General features: G+C 42.6%; 1 protein-coding gene across 1 annotated transcript in view; it reads left to right on the top strand.

Moving 5' to 3' along the window:
• LOC143127863 (sodium/potassium/calcium exchanger 2-like) overlaps positions 1–22,500 on the top strand; it is a 72,144-nt gene that overhangs the window by 25,925 nt on the left and 23,719 nt on the right. Inside the window, exons 3-6 of the mRNA XM_076289577.1 lie at positions 7,679–7,712; positions 11,126–11,234; positions 15,141–15,155; positions 18,981–19,031. Of these exons, the coding sequence (XP_076145692.1) occupies positions 7,679–7,712; positions 11,126–11,234; positions 15,141–15,155; positions 18,981–19,031 (209 nt within the window). The remainder of the gene's footprint in view (positions 1–7,678; positions 7,713–11,125; positions 11,235–15,140; positions 15,156–18,980; positions 19,032–22,500) is intronic.

The following is a 22,500-nucleotide window of genomic DNA, read 5'->3' as shown; positions in this document are numbered from 1 at the left end:
TTACTCGTCAAAGGTCTGACGCATGGTCAAGGGTCCTTGGCGTCAAATTCCAACGAGAAAGGTGTACCTTCTGCGTTGTTTTCCGACGTGGGGTTCCGTAAGATAGACATTCATGTTAATCCCTCATCGTCAAATATAGACGAAAGGAAATAAATGTCCATCAAAGGTGATGCCGTCACGTTAGACTAATGATTTGTTTGAAATGATCTAAAAACTAAAATCGCAGACCATCAGAGCCATAGGCTACCTTAGGTTACTTTGATCTTGCATAATTTTATTCAGCTTTGGTGTAAGTAACATAAGGTAAAATAATAATAATAATAATAACAATAATCTCTAACTAAACTAACACGCGCATATTTCTGTATTGCGACCATTGTAGCCTACAGTTGTAACAGCGCGTAACAGTCGTTTTACTCCCCGTATGCGCTCATTATAATAGGCTCTGCTCCTGCCTAGATTCGAACTCAGAGCTGCCTGAATGTTGCAGACCTGTTCTGGAAATACGTGCATTAACCCACTCGACTGTCAGACAACGCTATCTGCTTCGAGTAGGACTGAGGAGTGTACTGTACTGTACTGTGTACTGAGGACTGTACAGTCCTACCTAATAGGCCTACTCGAAGCAGATAGCGTTGTAACCTTTAACCTGTGGCCTCTGCAGGAGAGAGACAAACAGGCATTCTCACCCGGTCACCATGTCACATTGCTCTGTATTTGCGTACAATAGACCTCTATCACTGTCTTATTTTCACCTCACCTAGTTGTTCGACACAACTGTCTCTTGTTCCTGTAAATCATCAATTTCTGTTAAAAACGATGGACAACCGGTGGCTCTGTATTGCCTGCGCGCTGTCTGTGTGACCGTAGGGTTAATGGACAAGTGCATTCATGAGTGGAGTGGAAAGCAGGTCGAGTGGACAGAGGCTGGAGGTAAGCACACGGATAGATGGATGTGGAGTATTTATCTACTTACTGCGTATCTCCGTCTGCAATCCCTGTGGATCTCTATCCCTGTCGGACCCTCTACTTAGCAGATGTCCAGTGACAAATATGAAACAACAGATTTCATAACTAACCCCTGAAATCTGAAAAGAAAAACAACAACATTGTAGTGCTGGCAAGGTAGCGCTATGCAGTTGGTCTCTCTGTTGTGTCCGGAGTGTTCCGACGCCCACGCGCGCCTGATTGAGGACACGGCCACTCAGGGCCACCTGCCGTGGTGTTCCTGGCCGCGGCGTGTCCCCACACATGGGGCCTCTGGGATTACTGGGTTGAAAAGGGAAACCGTCCACCGCCACGCTAACACTCAAGCTGACGCTAGAACTAGCCGGGCCTCTCCTACTCCAAGCTGCCTAGTCCTGTGTCTGAGTCATGTGACCGCATTACATGTTGCGGCCGCAGAACGTTCTGGCTTCTCGGTTGCTGTGCTAATAGTTTTACACATAAATGGCAAAGTGTGTTTTTCCCCTTTAGTAATAGACAGATGGACCAACCTTTTAGAGGGTTATTTTTTTAGATATATTTTGATTAAGAATAAAGTGGCTCTGAAATATGGCACTGCTTTTTATTTAATGCTTTCTTAGGTTTTGCTCAGTCAAGTGAACCAGTCTTCACTTTGAAAAAAGCAAAAACACATTTACAACTGTAGGTTTTGAAGGGCAAATTCTGTTGTCCCCTTCCCCTTGGTACACATGCGCGCGCACACACACACACACACACACAAACAAACACACACACACACACGCACATGTACACACGCGCGCACACACACACACACACACACACACACACACACACACACACACACACACACACACACAGACACACACACAGGCACACACACACACACACACACACACACACGCTTTTCCTCTGCCCCTTGGATGCACACCTGCCTCCTCAGAACAATGGCGGTGTGATTGATAGAGATGGATTGGAGCGATCTCCAAGTGGCTTGCAGACCCTCTACAGGGAAATCAGTGCGTTGACAACCACGCTAATTAGTTCTGCTTGCTGCAAAACTGAAGGGGTTACTAATTATCAAATGGACGGCTTGAGTTGTTTATGTGTGTGTGTTTTTGTGTGTGTGTGTGTGTGTGTGTGTGGGGGGGTTGGGTATGTCACTTCTGGAAAATCATCATTATGTCTTTCAGCAAACTCTTGCAGCCTTGTGATGAGAGGATGGGCTGAGAGCAGAAAAGTGCACTGTTGTCTCAGGTTGTGCAAGAGAGTGAGAGAGGGGGAGATGGATGAGAGAGAGAGAGAGAGGGAGAGAGAGAGAGAAAGAGAGAGAGAGAGAGAGAGAGAGTGAGAGAGAGAGAGAGAGAAAGAGAGATAGGGGGAAATGGATGAGAGAGAGAGAGAGAGAGGGAGAAAGAGAGAGAGGGAGAGAGAGAGAGAGGATGAGATGAAGGTAAAAAGTGTTGTCTCAGGTTGTGCAAGAGAGTGGGAGAGGGGGAGATGGATGAGAGAGAGGGAGAGAGAGGGAGAGAGAGGGAGAAAGAGAGAGAGGGAGAGAGAGAGAGAGGATGAGACGAAGGTAAAAAGTGTTGTCTCAGGTTGTGCCAACGCAGCGGCTCTGCTGTGACAGCTGAGAGAACGGGGAGTCGTCAGGGCGATGGTAGAACTGCTGTGAACGCACGTGCTGTCAGATGGCAGTTGGGTTTGCCCCCTCCGGAATGTTCTCCACCCCACCCTTCTTAGAACACTCTCCTTCTGTTTATTTTAGCGACGTCTCAATACATTCTACTCAATTCTATTCTTCGACTCTGGTGTGCAGGGTTGTATTGAGAATAATGTTGTCAAAGTAATCGAATGTCGAAAGTGGAATGCCTCGCACTCATGTCGGTGGTCCTCCCCCTCCGGAACTCTCACTTCCCCTTCTAGAACTTTCTCTTTCTCCTTCAGAAGGCCTCATGAGCACCACCACCCCCCTCCTCACATCTCTCTCTCCCCTAAGGCCATAGAGGGTATTACAGCAGGGCAGGGAGAGCATGTTTAAACTGGCCCACTGGTCCCAGAGCTTTAGTCCAGGCTGCTGACCTGTGTCCAGCCACAGGAATTAATCTGCACAAATGGACTCTGCAGTGCTGCAGAAACCTAGCCTGGTCTTACCAGACTCTCGTACGAACATTTCATTTGGCCACTTTCCATTGCCAAGCGTTAACTTCCTTGAATGTGAGTACTCCGTTGAAGTTTAAAACTATTGGATCTGCCCAGAGCCAATCGGATCTGTCGTTGGTCGTGACGTATGTCATGCCCAAACTAGCACACAACCTCAACGTCATCGTTCTCAGCCACCCCCTCTGTTCGATGATTGGACAGGTAAAATTTGGCCTGAGAAAACCTGCGAATATAGCGAAAACTCAGACGACGTACTGAAGGAAAATGAAAATTAAGCGGAAGTACGTAGGATGGCAGAGCCACGCTAGCAGAAACCAGCACCTCCTACAATCGCAACTGTAGAGCTTATTCAGGGGCTCAGATACAGCTTACTCTCAATGAGGTGTATGTTCATAATATTAATGGCAGTGTGTGTGTGTGTGTGTGTGTGTGTGTGTGTGTGTGTGTGTGTGTGTGTGTATGTTTGCCTGTATGTTTGTGTTGATTATACTGAATACCTTTTGATCTTACTGCAATTAGTGTCTGTGAAGAAAAGGTGCACAGTCTGAATGAGTCATCATGGAGTAATGTTCTCGACCTGTGATGAAGTACTTTGCTTTTGTGCTGCTGTTTCTCACTATGGCAGAAGTTTTCTGGCACCAAATGAAACCCTCTGCTCAAGATGAAACACTCTCTTTATAGTTCCCAATCTCAATCCGGCGTGCCAAAACAATCCCATCTCTAATGCATTGCCATCTTCAGCCAAATTGTGTTGTCAATTAGACTAAGGAGAAATGCACTCCTTTGATTTTAGTGCTCAGGGCAACTGTGCCGCTTGCCTGGAATACCAATGGCTCAGGGACAGTGACGGATGTCCTCAAACTTCAGTTTCTCTGAGGAAGTTTGGCCGAGGCATCGATCATGATGTCTGAATTCAATTCCTCTGTTTATTTCTCCCGGAGACATTTTTTCTCTTTTTTCCTCTTGTGCATGCCCATTTTTCTGGCTCAGAGTCTGTGTAATGATAAAATATTTATAGTGTCTAACAGGCAAACGGGTAAACAAACAAACCAGCAAGTACGGTAAATAGACCGCATCCGCTAAATGGCAGGATCGCAAAACACTCCCAGTAGGAGAGTAGTGAGTCAGTGGCTGAAAGCAGCTCCCTCGGATCTGCGCTCGGAGGTCACTGGCAACCGAGCGGCGACCAGAGGTGCCTGGACGCGTGACTCACGCGGCGGTGTGGCCCGTGACCTGGGCTCTTCCTGCCCAGTCACGACTCAAACAACATGGTGGCCGCTCGCCTGGCTCATCTCTACCCTGCTTGCCTCATTTAGTTTTTCTTCTCGATGTTTCTTTCTTTCTTTATTTATTTGTACATTTTTTGCTGTCTGTAGCTGAAGCGTTTCCCAGAATCGTCCCCGGTGCTGGGTTATGTAATGGTGAGGAGAGGCACAAGGCATATATTGGCACTCGACGCTACAGCCGCACTGATGGGCAGGGACTCGTGTGAAGTGCCGTCAGTCTATTTCTTTACGCGTCTGTGTACTTCTCAAACTGACTCTGATTAGTTAGAATATCTATCTGTGTGTCTCTCTGCCTGCCTGCCTGCCTGCCTGCCTGTCTGTCTGTCTGCCTGTCTGTCTGTCTGTCTCTCTGATTTGTCAGAATGTCTGCTTATGTCAGGGAGTAGAAAGTCCCAGCCTAACCACTCTCTCTCTCTCTCTCTCTCTCTCTTTCTCTCTCTCTCACACACACACTCCCTGAGGCAGCTTGTGCTCGCCTTAGAGAATGACATGAACGTATTTCAGAGAGAGATTTGACACTCTCCAGGTTCTCTTTCATTTTGAGCAATCCTCAGCAGCCAGTGAGATGCACGGCTTCCCTGTGCGGCACATGTGCATACGTGTCTGCAGGACTTTGCAGACTTGCACACCTCATCAACAGAGCTTGTGCAATGAGAACAATTGATTGACACAGGAGAGAAATGCATGATGGGATATGGTTGATCTTTCAACCTTGGGAGATGGCAGACACACCCCCCCCCCCCCACACACACACACACACACACACACACATCCCTCCCTCCCTTCAAGAGCTTGGCTGAGTCTCTAGGCCTGGAGTGGTTGCTATGGGAATCATGGCAGCTGCGGGAATGGGAACGTTAATAGCATGAATATATTCACTACATAATCGGAGAGTCCGCCGGGTCCCATAATCGCCAATTGTGCAGGTCACATCTCCGCCTTTCACTTCCGTACAATTAGCGAGCAAAAATGGATTCAGATGGATGCTCTCTATGATTTCCTTGTGTCGCGAGAATCAGTCTTTCTGTTCAAAGGCATCACTTACCCGTTGAATTGGGATTGATATGCAAAATAGATTTTTTTGATCAAAAGCTTTTTATGCTATAGCTGTTCCTCTTCATATGGAATGGAGACAATATAACAAGCTAATTAAATGTATAATTAGGAGTATGATGACCACAAATGAAGCCAAACAATGCATAATACATAATAATACATATACCGGTACAGGTCAAAAGTTTGGGGTCACTTAGACATTTCCATTCCACTCCATTATAGACAGAATAGCAGCTGAGATCAGTTGCATTGTTTTATTAATAAGGGCAGCAGTTTTCAGATTACATTATCTACTTACATAATTGCAAAAGGGTTCTCCAATGTTTTCTCAGTTAGCCTTTTAAAATGATATCAGATTAGTAAACAGAATGTGCCTTTGGAACATTGGATGAATGGTGGCTGATGATGGCAATGTAGATATAGTTAATCTGAAAACTGCAGTGCAGTCCCTGCCGTACAGTCAGTCCCTGTAAAGGCCTCCACACATCAGCACTGACTTGGGTGCGCCGCACTTTGCTCCCGACGTTTGATTCCAATAGATTCCGTTGTTTCCAACACAACCCCACACACCACTGCCCAACCGTTTTGCCGCCGCCTTGTAGATTACGATTTAGTTCTATTTTTGTCAGTGCCGCTCAATAATATTGATTGTTTATTGGTGGTGGTTAGTGAGGCTGCCCCTTAAATGTGAAGCGCTTTGAGTGTCGTGAAAAGCGATATAGAAATGTAATATGTTGTTGTTGTTGTTGATTGTTTATTGCATGTAGTTAAATATTTCAGGGCTTGTGTGCGTGGCCAGTTGACAGAGAGTGTCAGCGCACTCGTGTCGGAGGCCATGTGCCGAGGCCTTAAGTATGCCCTGATGAGGTCACTTCCTTCGGACAGACCCTGTCCCGCCCGCTGGACCACTGAGACAATAGAAAGGCTGAGATGAGGAGTGTGTGTGTGTGTGTGTGTGTGTGTGTGTGTGTGTGTGTGTGGACAGTATGAGTGCATGTGTGAGTGTGTGTATGTGTGTGTGTGTGTGTGTGTGTGTGTGTGTATGAGTGTGTGTGTGTGTTCATGGGTAAGTGTAGTTGTGTGTTAGTGCACACATACATATACATGTATGTGGATTGTATGATTTGATGTTTTAATTCTATGTTTATGAATTTCCAATGTATCAATAATACTATGTATTCAATGCCAAATAAAGCAGATCTGTGTATGGAATTGAATGTAGTTCTATAGGCCTGTGTGTGTAGATAGGGAGAGACGGTAAAGGCCTGGAGAGGAGCCAGCACTTTGCCCCTTAAGCCAGCAGTCGTCCCCTGGCAAGCGGGCAGGCAGGCCTGGTAGACGTCTAGACAAGGAAGTGGTCTGGCATCAGGCTTTTTTTTGGCCTCGTTTGATCTCCTGGTTAATCACATGCCCGCTCTGGGCCCTGTAATGATAGCATGGCTCTCCACGACGCTTTGGCGGAACTCTTGGGCTGGCAACACATGCTTTTCTATCTTCCTCTCTCTATCCATTCTCTCTCTCTCTCCCTCTTTCTCTCTCTGTATGGTGTGAGTAAATGAGTAATTATGGAAAACAGAATGTTATATTCAGATGAGGTGTGTGTTTGAGTGTACTATATGTCTGTGTGTGTGTGTGTTTTAGAGTGTGTGTGAGTGTGTGAGAGGAAAAAGGAGAGAATGAAAGAGAGAGAGAGAGAGAATGAAAGAGAGAGAGAGAGCCGGTGATGTTTCCAGAGTGTTTGTTTGTGGAGCGGTATCTTTTCTCCCCTGGTCTGGTCTGGTCTGATTGCTGAGCCTCCTCTAGGCTGCGTCCCTGCAGCAAGCCTCTGTCCTGAGGCTGGACACGTGTCCCCATGTTGCGTGTCATCTCGTGTGCCTGCTGGGGACGTTTAATTACCAACATAGATGTCAGTGTCCACTCTAGCTCCACGACTGTGTCCACTACCTGGTCCTCTTCTACTCTGTTGCATTGGATTTGATTGTGTTGGTGGTGTGTTTTTCTCTCTGTGTTGTTTACTTGTTTTTTCCCCCAGTCCATTCTTTTCACGTTGTCATGACGACGCACTCTATTGTCTAAGCTGTCTTTTCACCTGTCTGCTTGGTGTGTTTCACATGTGTCTTCTTGTCTCTCTCTCTCTTTTTCTCTCTTCTTTTCTTTTCCTCCTTCTGTTTTTGCTGTCCTTTCTCTTTTATTTGATCACCAAAGCAAAGCCCTGTGAGTGCAGAGGATGAGAGCAAGCTATCGGTAGGTCCCGTCTGTCTGTCTGTCTGTCTGTCTGTCTGTCTGTATGTCTGTTTGTCTGTCTATGTTAGTGTCTGTGTGTTCTTCTAGTGTCCTGTGTATGTTTGTTTGTTTAAATGTCTGGTGTTGGGCTGTAATTATTCATCAGTAGGTACTAGAGCACTAACAACTCTTCCTCATCCTCCTTCACTCTACACTTGAGCTACTCCACTCTAAACCACTTACACCAATCTGCACCCCTGTTGAACCCCCCTACCCCCACCCTAACCCGAATATACCCTTGTGACATGAATGCTATCATCTGGTGTGCTTTTATTAATATTATACATTAAACGACCAGAAGAGGACTGTAATCCTCTGGTGTCTGGTGGTTTAAAAGTAACAGATTTGACATGCTTCTGACAGATAGTGATACGTTTGTCTCAGAGGCTCACGGCGCAGCACATCTGGCTAATTTGGCTTCCAGCCAAAGGGAAACAGCCGTGAGGTGACATGGGGTTTGGGTAATTTTCTATCATTCGTTCCTTCTCGGGGGGGGGGGGGGTTCTGCTCTGTCTTCACACACAGATGCAAGCACACAGACAGACAGGCACACACACACACACACACACACACACACACACACACTGACATGTGCATGCATCCGTGCTTCAGAAGCTGACACAACCAGATTGCATAGACACGTCACCACGATGCCCTGTCTCTGTTCACCGAACCTACCGACACACACATATCCCAGCATGCACCACTCCTCTCAGCATCCTGCTCCCCTCCATGGTCCGCAGGCATGACCTTGTGAGGACTGGGAAAGAAGGAGGGAGGGAGGGAAGATGGAAAAGAGAGAGAGAGAGAAGGAAAGAGAGAGTAAGACAGAAAAGAAAGGGCGGGAAATAGAGTAGAAGAGAGAGAGATGGAAAGAAGGAGGGAAAGATAGATAATATGATGGAAAAAGAGAGAGTGTGTGAGAAAGGATGACAGAGATGGAGAGAATAAGAGACCAGGATAAAAAGAAGGAGGACTGTTGGACAAAGGTAGATGAATGCAGAGTGATGAAGTGAGTGATAGAGAGAGAAGCGGGGTTGAATACAGAGTGATGCAGTGAGTGATAGAGAGAGAAGGGGGATGTTTGTGAAAATGAGAGAAGAAGAGATGGAGAGAAAAGATGTTGGAGATGTTGACAGACAGGACAGAAATGCTGTCTGAAAAGCACTGTGAAGGTGTGGAGGGTAAGCAAGAGAAAGGAAATGAGAGAGAGAGGGAGAGAGAGAGAGAGAGAGAGAGTGAGTGAGTTTAAGAAAGCTAGCCTGGGCAGGCCTCTAATAGCAGACAAGTGACAATGGGGTAGAGAGAGAGAGAAGAAAGGAACGGCAGAAAACAGAGATAGAGGGAGTGGCATTTAGAGACAGTAAATGAGTAAATGAGAGAAGAAAAGAGAAAAGAAGGGGTGACCTTGGGGTGACATTGTGTTGCACTGGGCTGAGAGTGGATGGCTGAAGGTGACAAAGAGAATGAGTGAATGAAATGAAAAAGATAGAAAAACAGACAGAAAAAGGAAGAAAAGAAGGAGTGAAAGACAGAGTAATAGATACTGTAGATAGAAAGAAAAGCCTGCTAGGCTTGGTGGATATAAGCTGGTGCTGTGGCAGGTGATCACTAACCTGACTCTCGCCAGATGGATTTCGTTCCGCCTAGCTCCACTCATCCATCTGGGACCAATCCATTGGAGTGTTGCTTCAGAAGGCTGGGCATAATCAAAAAATGCTTGCATATGATTGAATAAGCCACTTTTCCGTCATCTATTGACGTGCTACTTCAACCACTCACATCGAAGCCAACCTGTGACGCTGATAACAGTCTCACAGTCGCTTCTACGCTATGTCACATCTATGAAACTCCCGCCCTGCGTCCTGATTGGCTGAACCATAAAGTCGGTTGCAGAAATCACTCTCAATGGAAGAGGTCCCAGATGGATGTGAGTGAAGCTAGGCGGAGCTAAGCGGAACGAAATTCATCTGGCGAGAGTCAGGTTAGGTGATCACTGGGCTTAGAGGAAAGTGCAAGATCACAGGTTAGAGGTCAAAAGCCAGAGGTCACAGAGGAGGGTAGCAGGAGTTCAGTGGAGTCTCAGCCGGATGTGAGCCAGATCAAGGCCGGATCTGGGCCTCTGTGATGATGACCCTCACCCTCTCCCAAGCAGCAGAATCCACTAATATTCATTTGCACTTACGTGTTTAGCTTATTTATCTATCTATCTACATACATGTGTTTATTTATCTATCTATCTACATACATGTGTTTATTTATCTATCTATCTACATACATGTGTTTATTTATCTATCTGTGTACTTGTGCATGTGTTTATTTATCTATCTATCTACATACATGTGTTTATTTATCTTTCTATATGCATGTGTTTACTCATCTATCTATGTACATATGCATGTGTTTACTCATCTTTCTATGTACATGCATGTGTTTATTTATCTATGTATGTACATACAGTATGCATGTGTTTATTTATCTTTCTATATGCATGTGTTTACTCATCTATCTATGTACATATGCATGTGTTTACTCATCTATCTATGTACATAAGCATGTGTTTACTCATCTTTCTATGTACATATGCATGTGTTTATTTATCTTTCTATGTACATATGCATGTGTTTAGTGTACTTATGCACGTGTTGTTTTATGTATGTACTAATGCATGTGTTTATTTTACACTCAGTTTGATCATTCCTAATCATAGCTGTGGAAACATCTGTGGAAAGAGCTATATATGGAAAGAGCTATTTGCTTGGGAAGATCAATGAAATTAACTGAAACTAACTCACTCACACAAGCAGGAACACACACACACGCACATGTGTGTGCGTGCAAACACACACACATACACGCGCACACATGCATAAACAAGTGTATACATGTCGCTTGTGTCCCAGTGGTGAGTCATCAACATGTTAAACCTTTTTTGCTTTTTCAAAAATGCCAGCTGTCTCACACACCATTGCATTGCATTGCTTTGACATTGCAATGCTGCAGTTTTTTTGTGTAGTTTTTATCTGTTTTCAGCTCAAAATGGCCGACCACCTCATCTGACTTGATCATTTGCATGCCTGCCTTAAAGCAACAGTAAGCACAGCAGGCAGTGACTATATGGCTGAATTTTTGCTGTGTCACTTTGGCTGTGGGTTGTGTGCATTCAGTACTCACTTTGCAGGTTGTCTCAATGTTGAGGGGAAAACATGAGTATCTATTTCAACACTATGAAACTGATCCATGTGCTGAAGATTCCATGTTCTTCTCCAAAGGTGTCTCCCGGGATCCCCAGACTAGTTCCCATATTCCTCTGGATTCACCCTTCCTGTTTCCTCCAATCAATATTTGTGACTGACATACCTCTCCTCCAACAGGCAAGACCTCGGCTCCAGAGAGGAGGAAGTTCCGCCTCCCTGCACAACAGTCTCATGAGGAACAGCATCTTCCAGCTTATGATACACACTCTGGACCCTCTCAGTGAAGGTAAGGTGGCACACACACACACACACACACACACACTGCTGCTGCTAATCCTGTCTCATCCATAGGAAAGCTGGGGTATCCCACCACATGTGGGGAGAACCAGATCCTCCCTCTGTCTCTGTGGAGGCTGCCATAGCGTCGCCGTGGCGACCCAGAATAGCCGTTAACTCTGGAATAGATCTAGAGCACGTCAGACGTGTGGTTGGATGTGTTCCACCGTTAAATGTTTTCGTCATAAAGCTGCAAGGCGTCAAATGGATATAACATTCTTCCATGTACAAAATGTCACTCAAAAAAAAAACAAATTCGAACAATGAAAGACCTATTAAGTTAACCTAATTAAGTTGACTAATAAGTTAACTTAACATACACAGGCATTTTAAACAGTTTGAAGATAGATACAGTAGTATAAAACTGTTCTACACAACTCTAGTTTATTCTTTTGTTTGTTTCCGCTGATGATAATAATTGCGCGAATGCTCCTTATTTGGTTAATCTATGGAATGATTATATCAAACAAGACATGTCATCAGTGGCAAACTGGGAACATTTGGAATAGCATTATCCATGCTACTGTTTTTAATGCTATATTTATTATTTTCATACCTAAAAGAAATGGAATAACACACGACTCAAAACCTTAATCTGAGTTAGACTGGGTGCTGATTCCTTCAGGTAATGAATATAACGTTTTTAAATCAAGGACAGCACAACAGTACTTTTTGAAACTTTTATAATCGCCCCCATGGATGTTTCCGGCCAGACGCCCTTTTTTCAGCATGCGCTGGCGATTTCCATTATTTTAATGCCTCCCAGCTTCCTTAACACCCACACTGTGGTCATGGGTATTTGCTTCTGTCACTCAAACTGCCAGAGGGATACTGGACAATACAGCGTCTGGGTCACTGAAAATAGCGCTCACTGAGATGGTGATAATATAGTAACGTAATGTGTGCTAATATGGTATAATATGGCCATACAGTAATATGAAGTGACCACCAAATGCTGTGTCCATTATCCCTGGTTGTACCATGGTTGCTACACTGAAGTTAGATATAAGGTTGGCTTTAGGGGCTGTCTTTATAGATGATTGCTATCATATCCATTTGGAACTCTTCACACAGGCCTGTTTATTGTGTAAAGGCTTTAGTGTCCTTTCGATGGTATTCTGCTGTTACTTCTCATAAGGGGTAATGCTTTATACTGCTGTAGCGATCTGACATGACAGAAAGTGAAGATTTGTCATTAATGTGTAAATATGAAATCAACTCAATCTAGTCACGCTAGGCCGAATATCATTCACCGAATCCCCACTGAGCTGGATTTAGCCTGAAGTGTTTCCAGTGTCTGTCTCGGAGAGACGGAGGTTGCTTTAGTTATCTCCGGCTAGCAGACCCAGTGAGTCACTGTTAGCATCAGACGGCTTGGGCACAGACAGCAGGGCACACACGGCGAGAGTGAAAAGCTGTCGAGCTGTCGTTCACCGCCACGCTCCCATTCCGATGCTATTTCTGTTTTCTCTTTTATCTTTCTCTTTTGACAGCTCTGATTTGTATTATTTACCCGCGGTGTTACCTGCTCCTTTGCTCTCAGTGTAGACATGTACAAAGTCATGCTGGAGAAAGACAAAAAAATGATGTAGCTGCTCTGGGCTTCATGAGGGGGGGGGGGGGGGACAAGTAATGTTGAAATGTGGGATGTAGGGTGCTGCTTATGAGTCACACGTGCTTATGATCTCTGTATTGATCGAGAGAAAGAGAGGGAGAAAGTCCTTTAAAAAAAAACTCCACATAGCACCTTTAAAGGAGCAGTCTGCAATTCAAATCCTGCACACATTTGGACAAATTCAGCTAATTTCTACAGTTTTGCACGAGCACCAGGAAACTGAATCCGAATAACGGACTGCATTGTTAAGATGATAGGTGATATCGCAGAGGTGTAATGTAGAGAGGAAGGAAGAAAGAGAGAGAGAGAAAGAGAGAGAAAGAGAGAGAGATGAAATGAAGAAGGGTGAGAGAGAGAGTCTAGATATAACTCATAATCCTCAGGGACATTCGAGACATTCAGCCCTCTGCTAAATGACAATGACAGGGAACCTGGTGAAAGGCAAAAGAGAGAGTCGACGGAAGAACCGCAGAGTAGGAGACGTGCTGGTAATCAGCCGCTCAGATTATTTCTGAGGGGAAAAGCACACAAAGTTTAATAATCTTCTTTGCTGTTAAACAAATCTCTCAACTCTGACAGCCCACGATCCCCAGTGCTAAAAAGATTTGCTTTGTCGAAAAGATTAGCATTATTAAAAATGGAAGCCAGGGTTTTTTGCCCTGTGGTTATGTGAGTCAGAATGAAGATGCTAGGCTAAGCTCTGGTAGTATCTCTGGTAATGCTGAAAGACAACATGACACTTAAAGGAAGTCTTACATTTAACTAAAAATCCGCGTTTTGGTTCAATGCCTGGTCAGCCACAGCAAGTATTTAATGCATGCATTATTAATGACAGATTGTTTGCTGATTAATCATCATATTAATTTAACTCCGAGTCCTTCATACGCCTGTGGGGAAGACTCAAAGACAAAGAGACATTTGCACTGCACTTGTCATTGGCACCTACAAAGACTCAAAGCATATGTGTGTGTGTGTGTGTGTGTGTTTATATGTGTGTATGATTGGCTCTGGTGTGAGTCAGACACGCTCTCTGGTACATGCTTGGAGCTTCACCACAGATGACTCATCATACAGCTCAGCTCACATTTAAACGCTTTTATCCGACTCGCCTCTTTTATATACGGAGGATTATTTTAGCCCTGTCGATGAACACGTCTATTATTAGCCTCTTCTTCATTTGCAGATAAATAAGCTCGTAAACAACAACTAGCTCATTGTGATAAAATATAGATGCATTTATGATTACAATGACGGCACAAGGTAAAGCGGCAGACAAGGTAGCCTACTTGAGCCCATTTAAAAAACACATGTAGACTGGCTACTGGTCAGCAGTAATGAATATATGAATGGCGCAGCATAAGACTTCTACTGTTAGAATGTGCGCTGAAGCGTCCATATCTAGATAAGGTTGTTTTTTTACTCTGAATCATGATTCAACAGCATGACAGATTGATGGATTGATGTGTGTGTGCGCGTGTGTGTGTGTGTGATTGTCTCCTTGTATTTGGTATTCAAGATGTGAACAAAATGTGTTGGTCCTGGGAGCTAAAACTGAGTGGGGAATGCCAATCGTGTTCTAGGCTAATCTCTCCCCTTAGCCATTCCGTCTGAGAGGAGTGGCGTAGCGCTAGGCTATATTGGGAAGGTCCGTGTCATGCATATTTCAGAGGCTTTTAGAAGTGAAGCAGGCTGGGGCTGAATCCTCAGAGGAGATGGTTCGGTGGTGCTGCTCTCACTTTGAAGAGCCAGGGTGGCGTGCCGGGACAGTGGAAACGCACTAGGAACCAAACAGATGTCCTTGCGAACACTCCAGTGAAATCTGCTTACGTTTTGTGTGCTAAAAATGCTTAGTTACTATCACCTGAAACAAATGTTTGTGCTGTGCATAATTTGTAGGCCACCTGGCCTTGAGCGGTGTGTGTGAGTTAGTGTGTATGTGTGTGTGTGTGTGTGTGTGTGTGTGTGTGTGTGTGTGTGTGAGACTGTGTTTTGTATTTCTTCTCTCTTGTCTGATGATGTGGAAAATACTTTAAAGTTCTTAGTGTGTTTGCGTGTCATACCATATTTCAAACACTTATAAAACATTTTTCTTGTCTTTGTTTTTTCTCTTTTTCTTTCTTTCTGTCTATCTTTCTTTCTTTTCTCGGTCTTCCTTCCTTTCTTCCTCCTCCTTTTTGGTTGTCTTACTTTTCCACCTTTTCTTTCCTCCTCTTTCTATACCTTTATCTTCACTCGTTTCAGAATTTGCTGACTCTGGTGAGTTGTCTCTCTCTCTATTTGACGTTGGCCAACAGCTGTGTCCGTTGTCATGGCAGCAGCTTTGACGCAGCTTTGTTTGTTTAGTTTTCCTTTCGTTTCTTGTTTCGTTGTTGTTCTCTTTTGTCGTCTTCTCATCAAAGACACCCCTCCCCCCTTCTTTGGTTGCCCCTAACTTTGCCCCTGTGATTTCGACGTATTGACTTTTCCTGAAAAAAAAAAAAAAGTTTTCCTCCTTCCTTGTCCTTGTACTCTGCCCTTGTTTCCTGACTCTGGCTGTTTTGAGTTGAATGTGTGTACGTTGGGATGCCCTCCTGAGAACCCCCCCTCGTGTTGTTTCCTCTTCCCGTATGGTTTGCATTGTGCCTCCTCCCTCTGCTCTCCTGTGTCTTGTTCCCTTTGTCCGTGCTGTGTATGGTGTCCATCTAATCCCGTAAGGTACAGTGATAATACTAACCAGCCTGTTTGCCCAGGCAGTCTGCTGCCCGTCAGTGGCCTGTGCTGACTGAATGTAGGGCAGTCTGTTCTTTCTCAGCCTCAGTGGGCCTCCTGCAAGAACCGCTCATCAGAACATATACTGTCTGAAAAGACTCCATATTATTATGGGGTGGTATAAGAGGATATTTTACATTACATTATTATATATTGGATATTTTGCACATTTGCTGGTGACTTTTAACATTACGACTCTTAGACTAGTCTTAGGACAAAGCGCTACAGTACATACATAATATATTACTGTACAGCCAATTTGACATATATGACATAATACGTTCTTGCATGAGGCTTACTGATATTTGCGAAATTGTCTTGTTGTCTCGTGGATAATTCCCAAGGAGGATTACAGAACCTAACACATGAACCACTAGTGTCATGGTCGAGATGATGCCGTCTGTTATTCCGTCCTGTCTTTGCTTGGTGTTGCTTGTTGTTCCTTGGTGTTACTTTGATGTTGGTATTTCTGATACTCTGTGTGGTTATCAGGCTAGTTTGTCACTGTAATCACTTACACAGTGGTGAAACCAGAGCTAAGGGGCCATATGTACAGATTGTAAAAGATTTCATGATTTTTATTTAGTCGTTCAGAAACTCCATTTTGTCTTTGGATTTGACAAACTTTTCTCATCTGTCATAGTTTTTTTTTATTTTTTAACCACAGTACATAACAGACCTGCCCCCAGTATAGATCAAGTGTCCAAACTCACTCACTGATGAATATGAATCATGAGTTATTATCATTTCCCCTACCCTTGTTCCCAGAATTCGTTATGAAGTTTATATGAGATTCTGGGAAGTTTACAAAAGCTTTTCCCCGCCATTGGATCGGAACAGTTTGACTCCAAAATCGATTCAGGGATTTAAGTTCAGCCCAAGTTTGATCGGGGCCCCCCCTCTCCAAAATAACAAAGCACAACCCCTCTTCCCTCTCGTGTGTTAGAGACAGGTGCTAGGCTATTTATCTTCTCCGCCAAAGTTAGAGTGCCCCCTTTTTTTTTACTTTGCTCTTAGCGTCGTGGGCTTTAAAGCAGCACTACTTTAGAGCATCAAATATTGAACTGAAGAGGAGGAGGAAGAGGAGGAGGAAGAGGAGGAGGAGGAGGCTGCGGCGGCAAGCTGTGCCTGTCCTTTCCTGCCCAGGGCTGAGAGCTAATGTCTGTCCGTCCCTCGACGCGGCCTAAAAACAAACCGGCCTGAGGGCAAGTCTCCAAGTCTCGCAGCAGGTTCAGGCTCAGGCTCCACCGCCGCCTCTCTCCGCATCGTGCAGCCGGTCGGGAAGCGAGCCACTGCGTCTGAGGAGGATGAGAAGTGACATTTCCCAGAAGTCCTTTCTCAGCGGACGCACTGACAGCTGACCTCGCGCTGTTGGAGTTGTTGTTAGCATGGGGAGTTGTTGTTTTTTTTCCCTCTCATTTCAGAACACGCTTTTGTGTCTGTTGGAGTTTTTTACGCATACTTTTTTATTTATTTTGAGGACTGAGTCGAGCGTTAGTCTTCTGACACCCTCCCCCGTGACTGCTCGGAGGGATTCCTCGAAGTGGCGTGCCGTCGTGCGTGGGCAGAGAAGCCCATGGTGATGTCAGAAGGCTGGCGGCCAGCATTAATTCGTCCCTTAACATGCGTGTGGCGTGCCGGACCCTAGTGTGGATGATGGGAGAGTGATCATGAGCCTGCGTCACACTGTCCGTATTGACGGACTAATAGCAAAGTCTGCACGGTTGTTCCCTGGAGCCTGGTGAAGGTCGTCTGGCTAGGCGACCCAAATGGACCTACACCTTGACTTTCTGCACCAGAGAATAAGCCTGCCCGACTGCCACACCTATACTGTTAAACGTCTAGGGTGGATGCTCATTAAATTTGTAACACAAGTGGCCAAAATTGCAGCAAAAAAAAAGCCACACTGTCGATGTTTTTACATTCGATTGTGTAACTTCCATCGATGGCGCTGTGGCTCGTCTGCAGGCGGGTCACTAAATTACACACGCACCATGAGAACAACCCCCACCCCTCCACCCCCGCACCCCCACGCCCCGCCACGTTCCCTCGTGATGTATTCCCAAACACCCGCGGGCTGTTGGACTATTTATGGGACTCAGTTGTACCCCCCACCTCGTCACTCGACAAACCTCCTCCACTGCCAGCCTCCCCCCTCCCCCCACACGCATCCAATCTGGTCACGCACCCCACCCCCCTCCCCCCTGTGGCCTCTACAACTGCCCGCCAAAAAAAAATCATTTGATAAATTATCGGGGTCTGGCCTGCCTTACGCAAAGGCAGCCCTTTTCCTAGTGGGACGGATCAATGTTAAAAGCTTTGAGCTCTCTCTCTCTCTCTCTCTCTCTCTCTCTCTCTCTCTCTCACTCTCACACACACACTCACACACACACACGCTCACACACACACAAACACACACACAGGGCTGAGTGGATGTAGGCCTCTGGCCAATGCGAGTAAACAAGCCGAGAAGGTCAGCCACCAAGGTCACCACACGTTGTGTCAAATGTCAAACAAATGTTTGGTTTCGTTTTCGCGTTGTGGTTTGTCCCTGTCGCATGTTGATTGTGTGTTATGTGTCACACAATGCACACTAATCCAGGAAAAGTCATTATTAGGTAATTGCTTTGTTTTGTTTTTGTTTGTTTTGTTTTTTCTATCATAGCTAATTTGTTAACTACGCTAACAGGATATATTTGACCACCCAGGGATCCCTAACAATTCCTTTGCCCTTTAACCCTTCAGCTGGGGAGTTTTGAACATTCTAGCAAAAGATTCTGTTCCGCAACAATGTAAGGTTCTAAATTTCCATGTTGAATTCACTTTTTCCAGTTTTCCAACATTCCAGTCACACCGGTGTGATGGTACCGGCTGAAGGGTTAAAACGCCCTCATCAATGTTTACTATGTTTTGAGTTTCATGAAGAATTTGTGTTTGTATAGTGTTTTTTCTAGTTCTTGCCTGCATTTCATCCTTTTTTCCATGTACAAACCTTTGTTTGAACAGTGTAGTATGCTTTATTACTGAACAGTTTCTAATGTTAGGACATCTAAAGGCTACTGTGTTTTGCACTTATGATGGTGTTATCTTGGATGAGACATGTTTGTTGTCCTCTTTTACCCACCCCTGTTAAGGTGTGTGTGTGTGTGTGTTTGCGCATGTGTGTGTGTGTGTGTGTGTGTGTGTGTGTGTGTGTGTGTGTGTGTGTGTGTGTGTGTGTGTGTTTTTAGACCAAGGACCCTAATATGTGTTGTTCGTCCATTCCTTATCCCTCTTCTCCCGCTGTTGGTGTCTGTGTGCCCTTACGGTTGTCTTTCACTGTGATATTTGTAGAACTTGGGACTTATGGCAAGCTAAAATACTATCACTCAATGACTGAGGAAGGTAAGACGTTCTCCATCAGATTTTATGGGTCACCTTTTTCATTTCTCTTCTTCTTTTGTTTGTTTGTTTTCTTTCACCCATTCTGTCTTGTGTTTGTTGCGTTGTGTTTTTAGTATGTATTTTCATGTATGTGTAAGTGTCTTATTTTACCCATTTTATTTCTGAACTTTGATTCTCTCAGCGAGATTTCACTGACATAAGTGCAAATCGTGGTGGCCATCTCCATTGTACTGTCTCTAATTTTAGTGTTATTGTTATTTTTTGTTGGTGTTTATGTACTTGGAACATTGACAGTGAAGATGTTTAGTTTTTTTAGTTTCTATGTGAGGACTGTTGTTTTTTCTGCTTGCTTGCTTTGTGTGTTTTCATATGGTTTTATGACGTGCTGAAGTTTCAGAGTTGTTGTTTATTGTAGTGATCGTGCCTCTGTTTGTGTGCACTTTATGTTATCTTTAAAAAATGCAATTTATTTTATTTACTGCTAGCCCTCTCGGCAATAACTCACTGATAAGAAAAACAGTCACCCAGATGAAGTACTTTTGCAGGCTAAGTTTAATCAGTGACTGTAGGAACAGTTTCATCAAACTACCCCCTCCCATTCCTGAATAATGTAAAAGGAGATAAAAATGAAATAACTTTGTAAGGGGATCAGTATTTGCAGCTGAACTGCTGTCGTTCAGGGGTAGCAAGAGTGCAACTTCATTGATTTGAACCTGATTATCCATACAGCATTATGAAAGAGGATAGAATTTCTCAGGGAGAACTAAAACAATCTCTCACTCAATCCATGTTTTTTATATTTAGTAGATACCATTCTCAATCCATGTTTTTTATATTTAGTAGATACCATTCTCAATCCATGTTTTTTATATTTAGTAGATACCATTCTCAATCCATGTTTTTTATATTTAGTAGATACCATTCTCAATCCATGTTTTTTATATTTAGTAGATACCATTCTCAATCCATGTTTTTTATATTTAGTAGATACCATTCTCAATCCATGTTTTTTATATTTAGTAGATACCATTCTCAATCCATGTTTTTTATATTTAGTAGATACCATTCTCAATCCATGTTTTTTATATTTAGTAGATACCATTCTCAATCCATGTTTTTTATATTTAGTAGATACCATTCTCAATCCATGTTTTTTATATTTAGTAGATACCATTCTCAATCCATGTTTTTTATATTTAGTAGATACCATTCTCAATCCATGTTTTTTATATTTAGTAGATACCATTCTCAATCCATGTTTTTTATATTTAGTAGATACCATTCTCAATCCATGTTTTTTATATTTAGTAGATACCATTCTCAATCCATGTTTTTTATATTTAGTAGATACCATTCTCAATCCATGTTTTTTATATTTAGTAGATACCATTCTCAATCCATGTTTTTTATATTTAGTAGATACCATTCTCAATCCATGTTTTTTATATTTAGTAGATACCATTCTCAATCCATGTTTTTTATATTTAGTAGATACCATTCTCAATCCATGTTTTTTATATTTAGTAGATACCATTCTCAATCCATGTTTTTTATATTTAGTAGATACCATTCTCAATCCATGTTTTTTATATTTAGTAGAGACCATTCTCAATCCATGTTTTTTATATTTAGTAGATACCATTCTCAATCCATGTTTTTTATATTTAGTAGATACCATTCTCAATCCATGTTTTTTATATTTAGTAGAGACCATTCTCAATCCATGTTTTTTATATTTAGTAGATACCATTCTCAATCCATGTTTTTTATATTTAGTAGATACCATTCTCAATCCATGTTGTTTATATTTAGTAGAGACCATTCTCAATCCATGTTTTTTATATTTAGTAGAGACCATTCTCAATCCATGTTTTTTATATTTAGTAGAGACCATTCTCAATCCATGTTTTTTATATTTAGTAGATACCATTCTCAATCCATGTTTTTTATATTTAGTAGATACCATTCTCAATCCATGTTTTTTATATTTAGTAGATACCATTCTCAATCCATGTTTTTTATATTTAGTAGATACCATTCTCAATCCATGTTTTTTATATTTAGTAGAGACCATTCTAGGAACTATTATCTACCATGTTTTGTTCTTTGTGTCTTTCTTTTAAAAATGCACTTACTGGATCATTACATAATAGTATACTATATTCCCCTTTACCTAGTATTTTATATACATTATGCACTTACTGGATCATTACATAATAGTATACTATATTCCCCTTTACCTAGTATTTTATATACAATGCACTTACTGGATCATTACATAATAGTATACTATATTCCCCTTTACCTAGTATTTTATATACATGCACTTACTGGATCATTACATAATAGTATACTATATTCCCCTTTACGTAGTATTTTATATACAATGCACTTACTGGATCATTACATAATAGTATACTATATTCCCCTTTACGTAGTATTTTATATACATGCACTTACTGGATCATTACATAATAGTATACTATATTCCCCTTTACCTAGTATTTTATATACAATGCACTTACTGGATCATTACATAATAGTATACTATATTCCCCTTTACCTAGTATTTTATATACAATGCACTTACTGGATCATTACATAATAGTATACTATATTCCCCTTTACGTAGTATTTTATATACAATGCACTTACTGGATCATTACATAATAGTATACTATATTCCCCTTTACGTAGTATTTTATATACAATGCACTTACTGGATCATTACATAATAGTATACTATATTCCCCTTTACCTAGTATTTTATATACAATGCACTTACTGGATCATTACATAATAGTATACTATATTCCCCTTTACGTAGTATTTTATATACAATGCACTTACTGGATCATTACATAATAGTATACTATATTCCCCTTTACGTAGTATTTTATATACAATGCACTTACTGGATCATTACATAATAGTATACTATATTCCCCTTTACGTAGTATTTTATATACATGCACTTACTGGATCATTACATAATAGTATACTATATTCCCCTTTACGTAGTATTTTATATACAATGCACTTACTGGATCATTACATAATAGTATACTATATTCCCCTTTACGTAGTATTTTATATACATTATGCACTTACTGGATCATTACATAATAGTATACTATATTCCCCTTTACGTAGTATTTTATATACATGCATATCTTTCAATTACTTTCAATTATTATTATTATTTTTTTTTTTTTTTTCAATGTCCAGTATGTCAGCTGCTCAGAAGGTTTTGTAGAGTACAAACCACATCCTGCATTTACTTTGAGTCTTAGCTGCTCACCTGATCAGAAGGGTTGAACTTGGGAACTTGGGAGTTGAAACTAAACCACTTTCTTTGGTCTAATCAGAGATCTTCACCTGCAGAGATGGTTCAGTGATGCAATATGAAGCCCTTCCTGTTTTGCACACGTCACTGGAGGTGTTAACCTGTTTAAAGGTTTAGTAGAAA

This window comes from Alosa pseudoharengus, unplaced genomic scaffold (genome assembly GCF_046254945.1).
Source record: "Alosa pseudoharengus isolate Yale_2024_CS ecotype anadromous, Long Island Sound unplaced genomic scaffold, YU_APseudo_1.1 YU_APseudo_1.1_scf_17, whole genome shotgun sequence".
NCBI lineage: Eukaryota > Metazoa > Chordata > Actinopteri > Clupeiformes > Clupeidae > Alosa > Alosa pseudoharengus.
Note: the sequence above shows the minus strand (reverse complement) of the source record. Positions and strands in the feature narration are given on the sequence as shown.